The 22251-nt window shown below is 43.0% G+C and overlaps 1 protein-coding gene across 14 annotated transcripts in view; it reads right to left on the reverse strand.

The window, feature by feature from the left end:
- hecw2b (HECT, C2 and WW domain containing E3 ubiquitin protein ligase 2b) overlaps positions 1-22251 on the reverse strand; it is a 431729-nt gene that overhangs the window by 222676 nt on the left and 186802 nt on the right. For 12 of the 14 annotated variants that reach the window (XR_010975402.1, XR_010975398.1, XR_010975400.1 and 9 more), the window contains one exon: positions 2323-2430. Coding sequence is in view for 5 of the 14 variants with exons in the window: in XM_068035672.1 (XP_067891773.1) it covers positions 2323-2430 (108 nt within the window). In the remaining 9 variants the exon portion in view is untranslated. Of the gene's footprint in view, positions 1-1031; positions 1126-2322; positions 2431-9060; positions 9234-22251 lie in introns of those variants that run through there. The other 2 variants (XR_010975405.1, XR_010975406.1) reach the window with 2 other exon arrangements.

Raw genomic sequence — 22251 nt, forward strand, 5'->3', positions numbered from 1 at the left:
CTTTGTTCTGGGCACTGCTTCAAACTCAACAATCATAAGTGCACCATGAATAAGGTGTTTGACACTGCTGGTCAAAATCAATGGCACAATATCGTTCCTGAACGAATTGCAGGTGAATGCCAAGCACCTTTGAATATCTGCAACAGTACCTACCATCAGCAGAAACATTGGTCACAGTGCATCTGAGGCACCAGTAGTAGTTGACATCATGCTGATAAGTCACTTGACTTTTAGTCTCCCAAGCTATTATCTCATTTCAATGTTGCAATCTCCTCTCCAAATTCTGTTGGGTTATCGTTTTATAGCACATTCTAATCTGTGTGTTAGCTGTTACAAATTTAGGATCTTGGCTTAGATATTGTCAGGTAAAGTAATGCTATTCACACCCATAAATGGCCAGAACATCTTACATTTCAAGCTGTGCCCATACTACCCAATATCAGAGGTGTAAGAAATATTTATATTTTTCAAAATGCCACCACATGCCTCTCCAATCTTTTAAAAGGCAGACTGCTAAAACATGTGACAAGCAACGCCCCTCTATTTTTTTTCGTTGTGTGCGCCCTTTAAATTATTTGGCGTGTGCAGTAATTTCTGGATTAATGCATGGTCATGCAGCTTAGAGGGAATACTGGTGGCAAGACAAAGGCAGATACAAATTATTCAGCTGCTTGATTTCACAGCAAGTGAAAATACAGAGCAACAGTTTTGATCGGACTCACTTAATTCGAAATAATATAACTCATATTTGTGCAATAATACAAAATAGTGGACACACCGTACTTCCCCTCATTAGTGAATGATCTTGCTGGACATAAAATAACTTAACTACACTTTTACATTCTACTCTTCTGAGCCAGGCAAAGATTTACCCACCGCAGCTTTCTATTTAGACATTTGGCTAACTGCGCGTGTTTCTTTGTCTCATTGTTTATCACCCACAGAAAACATCTAAAAAGCAAAGCATAGAGCCTGCAGAAATTGTAAAGCTCTGGCGACATTGTTTAGTTTCACACTGTTTCCTGACTTACCAATTACTGCGTTTTAAGTCCCAGTTGAATTTCCAGTATTAAATCACCTTTGCACCACTTTCCCTGGTAGATTTTCACATTGGAAACTGGTATCCTAGCATTGTAATATAAAGTTACTAAGTTGTTGCATGTTATTGATTAATTTAATTTAGGTGCCAAGTTTTGGGACTTTTTACATATTTTCTACGGAAAGGATTTGGAAAAGCAAGGAGATGGATTTAAGTGTGTGTTAAAGGAAAGCGTATTCATACTTTTTTGAAAAAAAGGCACTGAGGCAAGATGTGGCTGAAATGTTAATGAGCTAGGTTTTGAAGTTATTTCCTCAAAGATTGTAAACAATAAGAAATTCATTAGCCTGTCTCAGCAATTGACAAATACCTCACGTCCATTGCATTGAGAGCTGGGGAACCCTGGTCCCAGATGCCTTCTAGGGATTTTCTGTGATTGTCCCTGTATGATTGTATCTGTGTATTTAGTATTATATATATATAATATAGAGATCAAACACTCACACATTTCTTCTATCTACATAAAAACCCAGTGCTGGGAAATTCACAGCAAATTAATAAAACAAAGAAATAAAGCAGAAAGCTTGCACACATTGTAAAGAATTTGAACTGGGTTTTGAGACAATCGGAATTAAGCGATCAGGTAACGTTAGCTTGACAATAAAGGAATCATTCAGGCCTGAATCCAACTACGAAGGAAAGCCTGCTTGAGGAGAGTCTAAAAGGTTTGTATTTTATGACCACCTTCATCGCATTATATGTGGAGGTTAAAAGCATTAGACTAAGTCTCCCCTCCTGTCAAGTGAACATTGCAGCTAAGTCTGAACAAATTATGTTTTTGTCAATTTTGGTAGCAAACTAGCAGGAAAGCAGTGCTATTAAGAAAGCAAAAAATTAGTATGTTTATTGGTATTCCTCAGACACAAAGAAAAGTAAATTGATTATTCGAATGGGAAATTTAGTGCTGGGGTAAGTGAAACATACGTATATATGAAAGTTCACCTTTTCCATCAGACTGCAACAGTGTGAAAGGATATATTGCCAATTCTGCCTCTCTACCTCTTTCTCCTTCTTTAAGACACTTCTTAAACCTACCTCTGACCAATCTTTTTGTCACCTATTCTAATGTCTCCTTAAATGGCCCAGTGTCAAATTTTATTTGCTGATGTTCCTGTGAAGTGCCTTGGGATGTCATACTACATTAAAGGCATTATATAAATGCAAGTTATTGTCTTTCACCAATTTGTTTTAGTGTCACAAGATGTGAAATGATTTGTCCTTACCCTCCATAAAGTATGGCCCCGGTTCAACTCGCCACACAATCTGCCCTTTCTGGGTTCCATTTACACCCCGGTTTTTGGAGTCCCAAACATTTCCTGGGGAGATCTCATCTGTAAAAAAGAAAAAAACATAAAACAAAATTGGTAATGCAAACTCCATTTGGTTCCATCCAAAACCCAGAAAACTTTCAGATAAGCTGAAATGTGATTGGTAAAAATACCTGGCAGGATAAGATGATGATTTCAGACTGACATGGACTGCTTTTATGAGTTAAATGCTTTTTAAGCCTTCAACCAGCTGGGAGTTCATTAACTATGTGGGGAAGCAATTTCTGTTGGTTTTGTGCAGTAACATGTAAAGCAACAAATATTCAGAACACGAGATCATGTGACTGAGAAAGCGTAATGATGAAATATTCACGCTGGTAGTTATTCAAAACGTTTTGATAATAATGAAGCTGTGGAATGTTTTATTAACATGCAGATAATGCAAAGTAGCACAATTAGAATGTCATCAATATGGCCAAATAAAATAAACAGAAAATGAATTTGGACAGCATAACAGAACTATGATATTGGGCCAGATCACTCCATTGCAGAGCTATTGCATTTACTCAGACAGCTTTCGACTTGCAATTGCTTCTAACTAGAACTCCTTGGTATCTAATCTTGGGAAACTGGCAGATTGCACATAGCTATATAACACCTTTGTAACAGTTTCTTTGAGAATGCCAAAAGCAACCGGCACCACAGGAAAGGACAGCCAAGAGTCAATTCTCAAACTGTAACCTTTTCCTCAGATTGTTATAAGAAATCAGTTTATAAATGTGTCCTGTGCATTCATGAAATTTTATCATTAATTTTCCTTTCTGGAATCCAAAAGGTGCAGCTCACCTCCCAGAAATGACAACTGCCCATGTTTTGCATCACCAAGGAAACTCCAGTCACAAGCATCTCCCCTGGCTGCAATGCACACCGAAAAATTAGGCAAGATATTTAAATACAGCTGCAGCCCTATTGGGTCCCAAGCCTCTAAAATCAGGGCCTTCTGACTGCTGCTGGTGATCAGCAACCAAAAGGCCCAAGTGCATCAAATTATCTTGGGATTGTGGGGCAGGGGCAGGGAATAAAACAGTTTGTAACTTATCTACACATCTCTTGTCTGCCTCTGACTGTCCAATTGACAGCTGTACATCTGACAGCAGGTCGCTGCACCAAATCTTGGCTGGCACTCTTGCGTTTGGGTTCCCATTGGACAGAACCATCAGAGGCGGTAGTAAGCTGGAAATGCCTCCATAGAATGGCTACACTAGGCATGTATCTGCTACACGTGGTTAAATCCTGTAGGAAAGCCCCAGGACATCCTGGTGGAACACAATGGGGGTGCAAAGCTGACTTGACGTCCATTTTCCTCCTTCTATGGAATGTTGTTTCCCCAGGAACAGGACAAAGGACACTCCTCTTCTCCACACTCCAACCGCACTCCACACCCTTCCTTGGATCTCTTTGTCTTTAGGCCATTAAGGTGCCCTAGAGTGGCTCAATTGATCACAATAGGAGCCAAGACTCCAAGACAACCTGGTAACTGATCAACAGTTCAACAATGGAAGAATATGCTATTAGCGGAGTATAAAGCACACAAGGAGACTCAACATGTCAGACCTCCATGAGAAATTTGACTTAATAAAAAAAATTACATCAATATTTTGTCATTAAATAGAAGTACTTTGAACTATAATACTTATTGCAGACTTTCATTCCATTGTAATAAAATATCCATTCTATTGAAAAAGTATTGTTGATATCCTTACAGGTTTTTCATACCAAATAACATTTATCACATATGTAAAAAATAAATATAATGGGCTGAACTTTCTCGGATGTTGGGTGGTCCGGCCGACAGGACCAAAAGCAGGCGGCAGAACCCGGTTACGGCATTTTACCAGCAGCACCAAAGAATCTAACCATCTCTCCTTGACATTCAATGGCATTACAATTGCTGAATCCCCCACTATCAACATCCTAGGGGTTACCATCGACCAGAAACTGAACTGGAGTAGCCATATAAATACTGTGGTTACAAGAGCAGGTCAGAAACTAGAAATCCTGTGGCAAGTAACTCGCCTCCTGACTCCCCAAAGCCTGTCCACCATCTACAAGGCACAAGTCAGGAGTGTGATGGAATACTCTCCACTTGCCTGGATGGGTGCAGCTCCAACAACACTCAAGAAGCTCGACACTATTCAGGACAAAGGAGCCCGCTTAATTGGCACCCCATCTACAAACATTCACTCCCTCCACCACTGACGCACAGTGGCAGCAGTGTGTAACATCTACAAGATGCACTGCAGCAATGCACCAAGGTTCCTTAGACAGCATCTCCAAACCCGCGACCTCTACCATCTAGAAGGACAAGGGCAGCAAATGCATGGGAACACCAGCACCTGCATGTCCCCCTCCAAGTCACACACCATCCTGACTTGGAACTATAATCGCCGTTCCTTCACTGTCGCTGTGTTAAAATCCTGTAACTCCCTTCCTAACAACACTGTGGGTGTACCTACCTCACATGGACTGCAGCGGTTCAAGAAGGCAGCTCACCACCACCTTCTCAATGGCAATTAGGGATGGGCAATAAATGCTGGCCTAGCCAGCGACGTCCACATCCCATGAACGAATTTTTTAAAAATCAGCTAATTAAGAGGACGCCATCCAATAGAATACGACAGCCTGCTTCCCAGAGTTGCCAGCCCTCTCAGAGGGCCGGCAGCTCAGCAGTCTTAGCAGCATTACAGGTGGTCACAGCCGAGACTGCAGCATGAAGGAGAGGGTGCCTCAATGCCGAGTTGCCCTTGAAGGCGAGGCAGGTTTTGTTGGCAGGCAGGCTCCAGCAATTGTTTGGGAGGTATATTGCAGTGGCAGCATCTTAGCCACAGGGGTGGTTACAGCCAACGGGATGGGGGGGGGGGGGGGGGGGGTGGGGAAGGTTGCTCCTCAGTGGACCATGGACTGGCCATAAAAGAGGGTCCCCCTGGGAACCTGCTGGGAAGCTGCCAGGATTCACCTGGCAATCTGCCCACCCGGCAGTGGCCTTCCCAACGCTGACAAAATGATGACGGGGACAGAAGGTGGCCCTTAATTGAGTCCTTCAGTGGTTCAATTGGCCACCTGGTCGGCAACTGTGACACTGAGGCTCACACCACTGGTAATATGCCACAGAGTTGGGAAGAGGTCGGGTTCCCCTGCCGACGCCTTCCCCCATCATATTACCAGCCCTCTTGCCTCCCAGCCCGTTGCTTTAGCGCTGATAAAATTCAGCCCAATGTTTCCACGCAGACATTTTTTCCATTATTATGAAATCATGACAGTATGGATTTCAACAGTGCCTTTACAATATAAGCTCCCATTATACAAATAAAGCCATTAAAAATTGCAAAATATTAATAGTTAGGTTTTAATTTCAATAGCTCTCTATTTGCCCCTTTGGCTGCAGCTCCTAGCAGAGGCAACACCTTTCCTCAGGAGGAAGCAATTATTTTCCAAATCAGCAGGTGAACCTCCTCTGCTGGGTAAAAGTTGCACCCACTATGGCTAATCCAATAGCCTGTAAACAAAACACCTTCCCTTTATCTTCAACCAATCTAAATAGAGGAAATAACTTACAAACCCTTGATTTCAGTGATAGAATATTAAATAAATTGCAATTCAGAAATAATTGATCCACAATTATCACAGCTTTGTGACGAGATGAAAAGGTCTGAAAATAATTATGACTTGATCAGACAGCTGTTGTGTTAAGGTGCTTTAAACCTTTAGAGACAGTGGACACTTGAGTTTTTTAAAATTCTAAATATAAATAAGGTGTTAAAGTGTAACTCTGCTATCAGAAGTTATTGGCAGCTGTTGCTCAACCTCAAAAAGTGTTAGTTCATCTGTGAAGACGGTGTATACTGAGTTGCCAGTTCCATAGCAGCATTATGACCGCATGCTATTAATTATTCATTGTATGACACAGCAGTTCAGCCTTCATAAGTCGCAGCATTTACGTACATTTCTAGCCATCTGAACATAAGCAGTTAAGCAAAATTTTTCTTTTCTAAGATTATAAAGCAAATCATTGTAAACTTCAAGAGGTGAGCTTTATTGGACTGAAATGCCAAACAGCCTTTTCTCATCTTCACCTCATTTCTTTTTTCAAAGTTTGTCCAATTTTCTTCCCTGCTTTTCTGCCATCACAGGTTCCTGCCTGCAGAAACCTCTCCATGAATATGAAACCAATGACAATTCATGACAATGCTGCAAAATAAGGCCATCAATTTCTAACGGTTTCAAAATGATATACAACAGCGCCAGAAGCACCGTCACTTAACTGTGCAGTGACAAATTTGGCAAAAATGTAATAAAAAGTGTGTGCTGCACTTAACTGGGCAGCAGTTAAAGTATTATTCATTCTTAAACAGACAGTGTCACTACCATAAATCGAAAGCCACTTTGACCTGCACAGACACAGAATTGCACGGACTGGTACAGTTTCAGATATATTATGCATCCCATAATGCAAATGTTACATTAAACACATTCTGAAGTAAAAATATGAAAATCACACTGAAAGGTTCCAAAGCAGCAGGCAGTCATTACGATGGCTAAACAATTTTTCCTTGAAACAATCCATTCCTGATTCTCTGAGGCCATTCTACTATAATGCCCATTAAGCCAGAATTTCTGTGTTGCAATATATTGAATATTTTATTTGGGGGCTACATGTGAATCTTTCCAAACCATGGACACAGCTTTCCCGCCCACCATATAATGATGTGTACTGAATGTTTCCAAGTCCATTGATTACATTTACCTTGTTACTGGAACCAACGAAATAACATGAAGATACAGAGACAGTCAATTTACTGAAGTAATAGCGATCATTATTAAAATGACAAAGATTATTTGTGACACATTCCAAGAAATGGCAAACTGATTAAAAAGGATAATGAGAAATATTTTCACAGCAAGACTTTTTCAGAAGTCAGCACTTCTGACAATCTCAAACAGCTGCTTTTGCTAAAAAGGTGTCACAGAAAACAAAGTTTATGAACAAAGAACTGCTGCAGAATTTTTATTGCTTAACTGTCCTTATTTGCATGTATGGCATCTGGCAGGGCCTTGTATGACCAAATTAATTGAATTTCCCACTGAAGTGAAAACTTGTACATAAAGCAGTGAATTGGTACCCTGCATCCTGAGATGCAATAATTCTCACATCTTTATCATTCATCCAAATAGGTCAATTTCAGATTTCATCATTTACCAACTGCTATCAGTGTATATGAAATGCCTCATAATAGCTGTGAACAGTCTATGCCTTCCTAAACTAATGAGGCAATTTTTTAGTTCTTGGTGACACTTCTTTTAAGACCTCGGTCATGACTTTGGCCATAAGTTACTTGAGCTTTTCGCTGCACGAATAATGCTGCAATCATCAGCTATTTTCTCTCGGTATGTTCCGCAGGGATCAGTGCTGGGACCTTTGCTGTTTGTAGTATATATAAATGATTTGGAGGAAAATGCAGCTGGTCTGATTAGCAAGTTTGCGGACGACACAAAGGTTGGTGGAGTTGCAGATAGTGATGAGGATTGTCAGAGGATACAGATCGGTTGGAGACTTGGGCGGAGAAATAGCAGATGGAGTTTAATTCAGACAAATGTGAGGTAATGCATTTTGGAAGTTCTAATACAGGTGGGAAGGATACAGTAAATGGCAGAACCCTTAGGAGTATTGACAGGCAGAGAGATCTGGGCGTACAGGTCCACAGGTCACTGAAAGTGGCAACGCAGGTGGATAAGGTAGTCAAGAAGGCATACGGCATGCTTGCCTTCATCGGTCGGGGCATAGAGTATAAAAATTGGCAAGTCATGCTGCAGCTGTACAGAACCTTAGTTAGGCCACACTTAGAATATTGCGTGCAATTCTGGTCGCCACACTACCAGAAGGACGTGGAGGCTTTGGAGAGGGTACAGAGGAGGTTTACCAGGATGTTGCCTGGTCTGGAGGGCATTAGCTATGAGGAGAGGTTGGAATAACTCGGATTGTTTTCACTGGAACGACGGAGGTGGAGGGGCGACATGATAGAGGTTTACAAAGTTATGAGCGGCATGGACAGAGTGGATAGTCAGAAGCTGTTTCCCAGGGTGGAAGAGTCAGTTACTAGGGGACATAGGTTTAAGGTGAGAGGGGCAAAGTTTAGAGGGGATGTGCGAGGCAAGTTCTTTACACAGAGGGTGGTGAGTGCCTGGAACTTGCTGCCGGGGGAGGTGGTGGAAGCAGGTACGATAGCGACGTTTAAGAGGCATCTTGACAAATACATGAATAGGAAGGGAATAGAGGGATACGGTCCCCGGAAGTGCAGAAGGTGTTAGTTTAGACTGGCATTAAGATCGGCACAGGCTTGGAGGGCCAAATGGCCTGTTCCTGTGCTGTACTGTTCTTTGTTATCTATGGCCCATAGCTTTCTGGGCCTTAACTGTACCACAAGGCTGAATGCAATACAGGTGAACCCTGTTCGGGTGATCCACTTGATCAGTAGCCCAAATGATCAATACAGTCAACTGATCTATATATCAGAAAACGCCAGACGAATCCGTACAAACAAATCCATAAATTTCAATCTACCTAAGAGTTGCTAATCATATACATGCACTCAATGCATTTTATGCTGATTGCACCAAAACAGAATTCAGACCTACATTTGTAAATAAACAAGCATTTGTCATGGAATGTGTAGTCTGCTGGACCCAGGGGAGCATGCGTGAGCTGACTTCTGAACAGATGACTTGTCGAATGTTCCGTTAGATGTACAGACCCTGATTGCAAAGACGGTTTCTTTTTCTGGAAAAGACTGGCAGGTACTGGAACTGTCCTAGCAGAAAATGAAAGAAAAACTTCAGGTTTCTAGGGAAACTGAAACTGGTTGGAACCAGTTGCATCTTATAAGACAGGATCTGGATATCTAACTGAAGAATTTCAGAATTTTGAAGAACTGTGTGACTGTAATTTGGTGTCATATATGCTGAGTGAACTGCCCAGTAAATCTGAGAGCTCCATCTTTGTTGTATCTAACAGTGAATGTGTAATTTGTAATATCTTGACCATCATTTGTCTGGTAATTCATGTTTAATTTATGTTGATTTTGGTTCAATAAAGTAAAAGTGATAAAAGTGAAATCTTGTCCATTTGCTTTTTATTGGGGTTGTTTGTTAAATTTGGTTCTTGTGGTCTGTTGGTCTCCATGGGGATCATAACACATCTATATTCTAATATGGCTCCTGTTCAGTGTCTACCCTCAGATATAAATGTATATAAACAATGAGAGAATCATTTTTCAGATGAGTGCACTGTAGCAACTCTGTCAGTTCAACCTCTCAAACAGCAGCATGTAAAGTGGATATCTAATTAGTCTGCAATTGCAGCAGGCTCTTCAAACATCAAGCGCACTTCATATTGTCACCATCAGCGATGCTAGGCAATGGAAGATATTTGCATCCTGCAAACTGTTAAATCTTCAGCACTCAAACAATGAGCCATGTCAACTGATCCCTATCGAGAACCCATCAGGAAAATGAACTTCATGTAAACACAAATACAAAATCAAAATATTGCAGGTGCTGGAAACCTGAAATAAAAACAGAAAACGTTGGAAATACAGGTCAGACAGAATTAGATTAGATTAGATTAGAGATACAGCACTGAAACAGGCCCTTCGGCCCACCGAGTCGGTGCCGAACATCAACCACCCATTTATACTAATCCTACACTAATCCCATATTCCCACCAAACATCCCCACCTGTCCCTATATTTCCCTACCACCTACCTATACTAGTGACAATTTATAATGGCCAATTTACCTACCAACCTGCAAGTCTTTTGGCTTGTGGGAGGAAACCGGAGCACCCGGTGGAAACCCACGCAGACACAGGGAGAACTTGCAAACTCCACACAGGCAGTACCCGGAATCGAACCCGGGTCCCTGGAGCTGTGAGGCTGCGGTGCTAACCACTGTGCCACTGTGCCGCCCATTCTGTGGCGATAGAAACAGAGTCAATGCTTAAAGACAATGACCTTCATCAGAACTGGAAAAATTAGAGCTATAACAGATTTTAAGCAAGTACAGAGGCAGGGAAAGGGGGAGAAGAACAAAAGGGGTCTATAATAAAGGTGGAAGGCAGGAGAGATTAAATGGCAAAAGGGCTGATGGCATAAGACTAAAGCAGATGGTAATGGGACAAGTAAAGAAACATAAGATGGGTCTGGAGGAGATGTAAATGAGAACAGCAGAATCATAACCTACAGCTGCCATCTGAAAAATTGGGGGCAGGAGGTTAGGATCTGAAAGCAAAGTTGATGAAATTTTATAGTTCCGACAAGAGCAGGAAACAGCACCAACAGTCATCACTGTCGAACAAAAAGAGGACTGGAACAACAAATGTTCCACATATCCCACAAAAAGGGTGTCATTGCTGGGACCCATACAAGTTCCCATAGGAACACCTGTAATTTGGAAGAAATGAGTGAATTTGTTCCAGTCCTCATGTCCCCTTCCTGAGCACTTTTTTCTGTACTTTGATGACTGTATCGGTACCATTTCCTGTTCTCACCCTGAAGTGGAAAATTTCATCTACCTTGCTTCCAATTTTCACCCATTCCTCGCCCTCGCATGGTCCATCTCTGACTCTTCCCTTCCTCGACTTCTCTCGCTCCATTTCTGGGGATAGGCTATTGACCAATATCCACCAAAAGCCCACTGATACCCACAGCTACCTTGACTACACTTCCTCCCACCCTGCTTCCTGTAAGGACTCTATTCGATTCCCACAGTTTCTCAGTCTCCATCACATCTGTTCTGACATCCGCTTCCAATATGTCTTAATTTTTCCTCAACGAAGGATTCCCCTCTACTGTGGTTGACAGGGCCCTGGACCTTGTCCGTTGCAATTCCCACACTTCAACTCACTCCTTCTCCTCCCTCCCAGACACAACAGGATTCCCCTTGTCTTTACCCTTCATCCCACCAGCCTCTGCATTCAACAGATCATCCTCTGCCATTTCCACCACCATCAAACACATCTTCTCCTCCCCTCCCATTTCTGCAATTCCAAAGGGACCCTACTTCACCCTTCAATCTCCCCAGACAACTCCTCCCTTTCCCACCATATCCTCCCATGCAAGTGCAGGAGACACAATACCTGCCCTTTTACTTCATCCCTTCACGCCTTCCAGGACCATAGAATATATGAACATTAGACATTGGTCCAGTAGTAGGCCATATGACCCCTTGAGCCTGCTCTGCCATTCAATGAGGTCATGGATGATCTGATCTTGGCCTCAACTCCACTTTCCTGCCTGGTGCCCATAATCCGTGACTCCCTTCTAGTTCAAGAATCTGTCTATCGCAGCCTTGAAGATATTCAATGACTCCGCCTCCACAGCTCTCTGGGGTATAGAATGTCAAGGACTCACAACCCTCAGAGAAGAAATTCCACCTCATTTCCATCTTAAATAGCCCCAAGTACTCCTGCCAGATGAAACAGAGATTTACTTCTACTTCCTTCGATTCAGTATACTGTATTCACTGCTCGTGATGAAGCCTCCTCTACACTGGGGAAGCCAAATGCAGATTGGGTGACCACGTTGCGGAACACCTCAGCTCAGTCTGCCAGCATAACACAAAGCTCCCGTTCACCAGTCATCTTAATTCTCCTCCCACCCCCACTTTGACCTCTATGTCCTCGGCCTCCTGCATCAATCCAATGAAGTGAGAAACAGCAATTCATCCTTCAATTAGGCACTTTACAACCTTCCGGGCTCAACATTGAGTTCAACAATTCCACATCATAACTTCCGCCCCTATTTTTTCAGATAGCATCTATTAATGATGAATTCTCATTTATACCTCCTCTATGCCCATGTTTTGTTTCTTTACTTGTCCCATTATTGTCTCCTTTTACCTTGCACAATCATCCCATTTGTCATTTAATCTCTCCTTTGCCTTCCAACCGATAACAGAACTTCTCTTTTGCTCTTTTTTCATTCATTCATGGGATGTGGGCTTCGCTGGCCAGGCCAGCACTTATTGCCCATCCCTAATTGCCCATCCCTAATTGCCCTTGAGAAGGTGGTGGTGAGCTGCCTTCTTGAACCGCTGCAGTCCATTTGGGGTAGGTATATCCACAGTGCTGTTAGGAAGGGAGTTACAGGATTTTGACCCAGTGACAGTGAAGGAGCGGCGATATAGTTCCAAGTCAGCATGGTGTGTGACTTGGATGGGAACTTGCAAGTGGTGATGTTTCCATGCATTTGCTGCCCCTGTCCTTCTAGTTGGTCGAGGTCGCAGGTTTGGAAGGTGCTGTCGAAGGAGCCTTGGTGCATCGCTGCAGTGCATCTTATTGATGGTACACACTGCAGCCACTGTGCGTCAGTGGTGGAGGGAGTGTATGTTTGTAGATGGGGTGCCAATCAAGCGGGCTCCTTTGTCCTGGATGGTGTCGAGCTTCTTGAGTGTTGTTGGAGCTACACCCATCCAAGCAAGTGGACAGTATTCCATCACATTCCTGACTTGTGCCTTGTAGATGGTGGACAGGATTTGGGGAGTCAGGAGGTGAGTTACTTGCCTCAGGATTCCTAGTCTCTGACCTGCTCTTGTAGCCACGGTATTTATATGGCTACTCCAGTTCAGTTTCTGGTCAATGGTAGCCCCTAGGATGTTGATAGTGGGGGATTCAGCGACTGTAATGCCGTTGAATGTCAAGGGGAGATGGTTAGATTCTCTCTTGTTGGAGATGGTCATTGCCTGGCACTTGTGTGGCGCGAATGTTACTTGCCACTTATCAGCCCAAGCCTGGATATTGTACAGCTCTTGCTGCATTTCTACACGGACTGATCCAGTATCTGAGGAGTCACGAATGGTGCTGAACATTGTGCAATCATCAGCGAACATCCCCACTTCTGACCTTATGATCGAAGGAAGGTCATTGATGAAGCAGCTGAAGATGGTTGGGCCTAGGACACTACACTGAGGAACTCCTGCAGTGATGTCCTGGAGCTGAGATGATTGACCTCCAACAACCACAACCATCTTCCTTTCTGCTAGGTATGACTCCAGCCCTCGGAGGGTTTCCCCCCGATTCCCATTGACCTCAGTTTTGCTAGGGCTCCTTGATGCCATACTCGGTCAAATGCTGCCTTGATGTCAAGGGCAATCACTCTCATCTCACCTCTTGAGTTCAGCTCTTTTGTCCATGTTTGCCCCTCTCTCTCTCCCTGCCTCTGTACTTTTTAAAAACCTGTTACAGTTCTAGCTTTTTCCAGTTCTGATAAAAGATCAATGACCTGAAACATTAACTCTGCTTCTCTCTCCACAGATCCTGCCTGACCTGCTGTGTATTTCCAGCATTTTCTGTTTGTATTTCACGTAAACAGATTCTGTTCAGCAAAATTAATGTGACCTCACACTGCACTAAAACCAAAATGAGAAAAATGCAGATCAAAGAAAAAGTATCAATTTTTGGTTTTAACCATTTTAATTGGGGTTTAATCAATCAAGCTACTTATAAAAGTTTTATTTCTGACCTGAAATGTTCCCATCTTCCTCTTTGCTGAGGCAGCTGACTTCCCACATTACATCAAACTCTACCTATAGCACTAGGGCTCGTGTGCATGAATTTATTGTAGATTTGTCATCTAGATTAAGTCTATATCATCCAAGTAGGAAGGAATAAAAAGGAGGATTATTATTTAAATGGAGAAAGACTACAAAATACTGCAGCACAGAGGGATCTGGGTGTTCTTGTACATGAAACACAAAAAGTTAGCATGCAGGTGCAGCAAGTAATTAAGAAGGCAAATGGAATTTTGGCCCTTATTGCTAGGGGGCTAGAGTTTAAAAATAGAGAAGTCTTGTTACAACTGTACAGAGGCCACACCTGGAGTACTGCGTACAGTTTTGGCTCCCGTATTTAAGGAAGGATATACTAGCATTGGAGGCAGTTCAGAAAAGGTTCACTAGGCTGATTCCTGGGATGAAGGGGTTGACTTATCGAGAACAGCTAAACAGGTTAGGCCTTTATTCATAGGAGTTTAGAAGAATGAAAGGTGATCTTATTGAAACAGGTAAGATTCTAAGGGGGCTTGACAGGGTAGATGTTGAGAATATGTTTCCACTGGTGGGGGAATCCCGAACTAGGAGACATAATTACAGAATAAGTGGCACAAATTTAAAACTGAGATGCGAAGGAATTTCTTCTCTCAGAGAGTGGTGAATCTCTGGAATTCTCTACCTCAGAGTTGTGGAGACTAGGTCATTAAATGTATTTAAGGAGGAGGTAGATAGATTATTGAAATCTCGGGGAGTCGAGGGTTCTGCGAAGCAAGCCCGAAAGAGGAGTTGAGGCTTGGGGCAGATCAACCTTGATCTTATTGAATGGCGGGGCAGGCTTGAGGGGCTGAATGTTCTTATGTTAAGTAATGTGTTGTGTTGACACAGATTTTTCTTGGGACCCTGCTTGAATTAATGCACTTTTGACACCAAACAAGTCAGCCTAATTTACTTATCAAAATACTCAGAGGGATAGCAGGTGTCACAAAAAAATATCAAACCTAACCTCAACATAATTCCCTACACTTGTGTAAATGTACACATTTGTTGAGAGAAATAACCACCAGAAATGAAAAGGAGAGCAGCAGCGGGGAGAATTAGGCAGGTCCTGAGCCAGATGTGTGATGGATGTAACCACAAAGGTAAAAATAGAGCTGGAGACTTTACTTGGCAAAATGTAGAAGGGTTGGGATTAGATTTTGGTATTCACACCCTCCTTTTACTTTCAGGAGGTTGAATTAAATCCAGCCCAGACCTATGGAATGAAACTCTCTCTTTGCTGCCAGAGACAAGGATCCTAAGTAAAACAATTCTGACCAATCTCAAAACAGTTCTTATTGGCCGTACATCCGCAGCAAAAAAAAAGTCCAGGAGACAGCAAAATTGATATTACATTGCCTTTCTCATTTGAAAAGTTCAAAAGAATAGCTGCGATCTTGTCGACCATTAGAAAGGTTTTCTTTGAAAAGCACGGATGGAGACTACATATCTATCTAATTAAATAGAGCTTTTCCCCCCTTTTTATCTAAATCATAGGCACATACAGAGAGACTATGTTTTACAAAAAAGAGAAGTTTACAGGACATTTGTCTAATTTTGTATCTTACCTTCAAGTGTTTGATACTGACTGAGTGACAGAAGTAAATTCCATTGCCCAGCTTTTACATTTTCAAATTTGTCAGTACAAACATACGGATTAGGAGCAAGAGTAGGCCATGGCTGAACTGGCTAAAATGTCATCAAAATATATAAAATGGGGAGAAAACACATGAAATGCAATTTATTTCCACTGTGAGCAGTCATAGCAGGGACCCTAATACTCAGTTTACATCCCTGTGCAATTCTGAGATTCTGCACATTTTCACAAAAATCATGTTAAAATGAGCCCAAGCATAATAGTTACAGGGAACACTCACAACATGAGCAGCCATTCTTCCTCAATCTATTGTTACGCGCACACTCAGTTAATCTCTCTTAACACAGATAAGTGCCATTATTGGTTCAGATTTATCCACAGTGATGTAAATCCAGATCAAATGATATTGCTCAATTCTTGTCAGCTGTGGAACAGTGAATAAGCAGTCGTGTTATATTTTGCCAGCCAAGGCAGTATCAGCAACCAAAATCCATGTTTTTTTGCTTTATGCATCTAAAAGTCAGCAAATATCTACCTATGGGTGTGTAGTAAGGTGAAGGGCTGAATTTTACTGACAAGGATCAAGCTGCCCTGCCGGGGCCAAAAGCTGAGCTGACAACTTTTTATAGCATCTTTAATGTAATAAAATGTACCAAAGCACTTCACAGAGGCATTGTAAAACAAAGGGAGAAATCACAGTAAAACCCAACTCCCTCCCCACCTTATTTTGATACGGGAGCACCTTGTTTTCAGTCAACATCATGCATATATGCAATTTCATCAAATGTCGCAGTACAGGAATGGGAAACATAGGCAACGAGAGAGACTGGCAAAGCTGGAATTGTTCTTAGATTAGAGAAGCTTAAGGGGAGATTTCACAGGGCTGCTCAATATGAGGAACTTTAATAGAGAAAATAAGGAAAACCGTTTTTCAGTAATGAACATGTTGGTAAGCAGACGGCTCAGATTTAAGATAATTGGCAAAAGGACCAGAGGAAATATGAGGAGTTTTTTTTTGATCCGGAATGCACGGCCCAAAAGGCTGTTGGAAGTAGATTCAATAGATAACTTTCAAAAGCAAATTGGATATATATTTGAAAAGGAGACATTTGCAGGGCTATGGAATAAGAGCAGGGAAGTGGGCTCTTTAACTCAGCCACAGCATTAGCATCCCGCTTCCAGGTTTCCCCGCCAATCACAAAGCGTAGGCATGGTGACGACCCGCACCTGTCATGAGGTTTCAGAAACCACAGCAATGGAAAGGAGTCCTGGGAAGGCTGCCCCCACCCTCCACTTCAGTCCTGCTGTGGGATCTGAGGGACTAAAGTGAAGTACTGTTACCCATAGATGGTCGGAAGAGGTCAGCCTCTCAGACTGAATCAGTACCAAGATTCAGTGCAACAAGAGATTCTATGACCTCATGAGGGCAGGAAAAGTGAGTGGCATAAAACATTCAGGTGCAAACCCCCACACTCTGAATTCTCCAACATTTCCTGCACAGCAACCTTATTTTGCTCCATTTATTCCTCTTTCTCTGTGGACACCTCCTCAAATTCCCAACTGAACAGTCACCTCTCACACTCGCCCTCATCTTATTGACATCTCACACCCATCCCTCACAGTCAGCCTCACAAATGTTGTCCTTCCTTCCTCTCCACACTATCAATTTCTCACACTCACAACTCTCTGCTTTCTGTCCTTGCAGGAGAAGAGAGCACACAGCACCAGGGAGAGACAGAGAACCAGGGGTGGCCCTCCAGTGAGAGTCACCTCGACAGTCACTGGCAATGCATGCCCACCTGGCTCACTGGGAAGGTCGTCTTGTTCCAGAAGGCTTCAAATGTCAGCAACGACCTGCCATGAAAGCCTGAGCCTCAAGGCTACAGGCCAAGTGCTGGAAAATGGGATTAGAATAGATGCTTGATGGCTGGCACAAACACGATGGGCCGAAGGGCCTGTTTCTGTTGTGTATAACTCTGACGCTGTGAGGCACTGGTATATGGACATGTTGAGAAGCTCATCCTCTGCCTGTAGACCCTCCTTCTAGCTGGATCTTTGTGTCCATCCACTCTGTCCAATGGAGCAGCATGTGGCTGAGAAGGCAGCTGGTGCTGTTCCTCATCAGAGGTCTAAGTAGAGCTGCATAAGCTGTTCCCAAGCTACTTGTTTGCTCTAGCCATAGTCCCAAAGGACCATAGGCATCTCTCCCCATTAGAGAGACAGCTGGTGATGTATAGCTTGAGTGGGCATCACTGGCAAAGCCAGCATTTGTTGCCCATCCCTAATTGCCCTTGAGAAGAGAGTGGTGAGCTACCTTCTGGAACCACTGCAGTCCAAGTGGTGTAGGTACATCCACAGCGCTGTTGGAGAGGGAGTTCCAGAATTTTAACTCAGTGACAGTGAAGGAATGGTGATATAGTTCCAAATCAGGATGGTGTGAGAGTTGGAGGGGAGCTTGCAGGTGATGGTGTTCCCATGCACCTGCTGCCTTTGTTCTTCTAAGTGGTAGAGGTAGCGGGTTTGGAAGGTGCTGTCAAAGGAGCCTTGGCGAGTTGCTGCAGTGCATCTTGTAGATGGTACACACTGTGCATCAGTGGTGGAGGGAGTGAATATTTAAGGTGGATGAGTGCCAATCAAGCAGGCTACTTTGTCCTCATGGAGTTGAGCTTTTGAGTGTTGTTGGAGTTGCACTCATCCAAGCAAGTGAAGAGTATTCCATCACACTCCTGACTTATGCCTTGTAGATGGTGGACAGGCATTGGGGAGTCAGGAGGTAAGTCACCACAGAATTCCCAGCCTCTGAGATCAGTTAATGCAGCACAGACTGACGATTGCACCTTGGACCTTCCTGGCCTGTCCATAAATCAGGATAAGCTCAGTCAGGAGGAAAGCTTGGATAAATTACTGTTCTAGCAAAATGCACTTTGTAACAGTAGACAGAATTTTCACCCCATATACGGAGGTGGGTGGGCACGAAAACTCACGCAGTCAGCCGGCTGACGTGCCAGTTTAGTGGTGCCATCCCACCCCGGGTAATTTGCCCGGAGGCAGGAGCAGCGGCAGAAGGGCTACCTGCCCGCACAAGCGGCGGGTAGCCAATTAAGTTAAGTAAATGGCCTATTAAGGCCAATTGTGAGAGGCTGTGTAGAATTTTCTAGTCGGCCTGCGGGCCCCCCACAGCATCAGAAACAGGCCAGCTGACTGGAGGTGGCCTCCCAGCGCAGACGATGAGGGTGTGGGGAGGGCAGCATTCCAGGCAGGCTTTGAGGCCCTTCCCGCTTGTCTAGTCACAGCAGCTGCCGCAGGCTGTCCTGCAGGGAGCACAACCTCCACAACGGTTACCCCACAGCTGTGACCATTCTTTTTTAATTTAAAAGTTTTAAAAGTTTCTGAGAGGACGCCTCCATATCTCTTAACTGAAACATCAGGCTGCAGCTCCTTCCATGCTGGAGGGCTTCCAGTTGACCCTCCAGCTTCGAAAATCTGCCTACCATCCTTAATTGAATGGCGAAGCGGCTCTCTGGCCACTAATTGGCCAATTCAAGGAAAATCACCGCCGGGTGACTATTCCCCATACAATGTAGGCTCGTGAATCCCATTTGGCCCCAACGCCAAGGTCCCGACCCAAAATCCTTCCCCTTGTCTCTACAAGTCCTGGTTCATTTACAACCGAGTAAAGCAATCAATTCTCCTTAATGCCTTATAGCCTACATTTCACATTGAATTCAGCAGTTAAATCCCCATGCGTATTCTGCCAGGCAGATAGCTTAAACATACAAAAGCCATTTGTACTATAAATTTGTATCCAAAAATCCATCATCAGTAAGTAAACCTGCACTTCCCATAACTCAATTTTCCTTGCTTAAACGTGAATACGATAGTTACACATCCAATGCCAATAAAAGAAATTCCTGAAATTCTGAATAATGAAAGGTTTATTTATTTCCTACATATGCTAGCGTTTGCCACCTCTAAACTACTATACCACAAAAGATCAGTCAGATTGATAGCAGAGAGCAGGCTTCTCGATAAATGCTACTAACAAAGTTTCCTTTTCTGGGCCATAGGGCAAGCTTCTGATTGGGAAGCCAGTTGTACTATCTTTAGACTACAAACCAAAAAGGTGTTTCATTTATCAGAAGTATAAAGTTTTCTTTAAAATCCTGATAATGTCCATCGATTTCAACTCATGCACAGCATTGTTAAAAAAGACAGTAATAGATATTGGGCTGTGTGATGTAATTCATTAAATGCCAAGCAGGAGTTTACTCCAAAATCTCAATGGACCTTTAATTTTCACCATCTTCTGGCAGGTTTTAAAAGATCTAGTATAATAGGAACCTATAATCAGAATGTCAAAATCTTGCATCTTTATCTGATAAGGAGGTGCCTTAAAAATATTAAAAATTAATACTCACAAAATTTAATTTGGAACTCTGATATTCAGGAGGGTAAAAGTTCTATCAGCTCCAGCAATCAGACCCAATAAGAATAATTTGACTTCAGCAAATTACCTGCCTGCATTCCTAAACACCACACCCCGCCACCACTTCCCCACACTACTACCAGTGTACATCTATTTATTGATTGTGCTAGTTCATAAATGGGCCAGGTTCTTTCATGGCAACAAACAACTAGGCTTTCACACAAAGAACGTTCACTTACCATAATGCATTATTTTCTGGATGCAGCTCCTGTAGTAAATTACTTCAACAAACAATGTCAAGCCACTTGCGACAAAGAACCAATACATGCCAAAATTCAGATGGATACCAGCATGTAATGTTCAAGTAACTGGAGCAGAATTTAATCCTTCTTATTATCCATTCCAGCACTGTTCCATTTTTCATCTATGCTATTCAACAAACTGGAATCATATCTAATTTTGCAGTTCTGGTGCCCAGGAAAATTGTTATCTTTATAAACAAACATTTTTAAAGATGCCCTGTATTTCCTCTCTCAACTCACTTACAAAAGCCTGGAAGGATACATGCTGATAAACCCAAGGAACTAATGGGTAAACAAGTCAAACAAAAATCCAGCTATTTTAATCAAAACCATGCTGCATCACTGTTTCTAAAGGGAAAAACGTGTGAACCAAATTTCAATACCAAAGACTTTGAAAATTCTCACATAGGTTTACAGGATATAATAGCTCCGTTCTATCCAGCTTCCTTCCTGTAGGTTTCCATGCATGTACATTTCCAATAAGGAAGCCATCTGTAGCAGGGTTTACAAACCACTACAACTTCTTCAGGCCTTTAGTTTCTACTTATGGAAAAGGCGAGCAAGGGGCTTGATGGGGTGGAGGTGGAGGGGGGAATAATAGGGTCCTTTAAGTGACTGAATACACATTTTTTTCCTCAATGTAGCCATCATGTAAGTACACAATAAAATTATGCTGACATTACTGGCTGATTTTACAGACATGTTGGACTGAATTTTAGCTGCTCGCTGCCATTCTCGGCGGCGACCTTGAAAAAAGGCGCTCATCACCCGCGACTTCTCCGCCACTGAGCCCCCGCGTTATCACAAGCGGGAGCTAATTTAAATGAAGGAGGCGGAATGGCTGTCCCTTCTACATCATCAGGTGGCGGCCGCTCCACCAAAAGCAACGTCGTCTGGCACCACTGCGCAGGCACCGGTGCCATTTTTAAAGGGCTTCAAGCCCTGACAGCTGATGTAAAATTTTTAGAGACTAGCACATTAAATTGCAATAAAAACATTACATTGAACATCAAAGCCCTTCTTCCACCCCCCCAATGGTCAAACAATAAATTTATTTCCCTCTCCCCACCACCCCAAAAAGCCATTTTTGACAGTCCCGACCTTTCAACCCCAAACTTTGCACTCTTTGCCCTTCAACCCTTCCCACCATCCCCACAACCAATAAAAAATGCACCTCCTGCCCTGCTAATTTTACTTCTCTCCCCCTCCCCACCAGTGAGTGGCCTCTATGGAACTCAGAATTGAGTTCCATAGGTGTGCAAGTTGCAGCGGGCAGCTGTAATATCGGCGTGGGACAGCCGCTGGGACCAGGCAAGTTGATTTGTATTTTTATTGAATTAATTGTAATATTTAAATGAAGACCCTGCCGCCAAGGGGCCACACCAAGGCCTCACCGGTAAAAAGCCACACAAAGAATCCTGGAAATTTAGCCCATTATCTCTGAAAGGCTAGACCGGGGGGTCAGCAACCCGCAGCTCTGGAGCCACATGGAGCTCTTTAACATCACATTTGTGACTCCCAACATTGTCCAGTTGGATGGCATTGTCATGGTTACCCGAGGCCAGACTGAACACGATCCAGTTACAGGATCAGAGCAAACTGCAGAATATAACTTGACCTCAACAAATTATAATGAAGAAATGCTGTATCACCGAGAAAAGTTAGTTTAATTCAATCAGGAACGGATGCAAATTAGATGGGGCAATGGAGCAGTAACTTCAATTTTTGCTGGAAAAAGTTGATGTTAATGAGGTGGTTATTGTCAAACTGATTGGCTCCTCTGATTTCCTATTCACTCCCTTTAGATAGCAATTTCGGGAATGTTTGTGACAGAAAGTGGCTTCGGGGCTGAAACTGCTTTTCTCATAAATAGGAGGACACAAAATAACCTACATAATAACCAACTGCTCAAATAAATAACA

The sequence above is a fragment of the Heterodontus francisci genome, chromosome 7, assembly GCF_036365525.1.
Source record: "Heterodontus francisci isolate sHetFra1 chromosome 7, sHetFra1.hap1, whole genome shotgun sequence".
NCBI lineage: Eukaryota > Metazoa > Chordata > Chondrichthyes > Heterodontiformes > Heterodontidae > Heterodontus > Heterodontus francisci.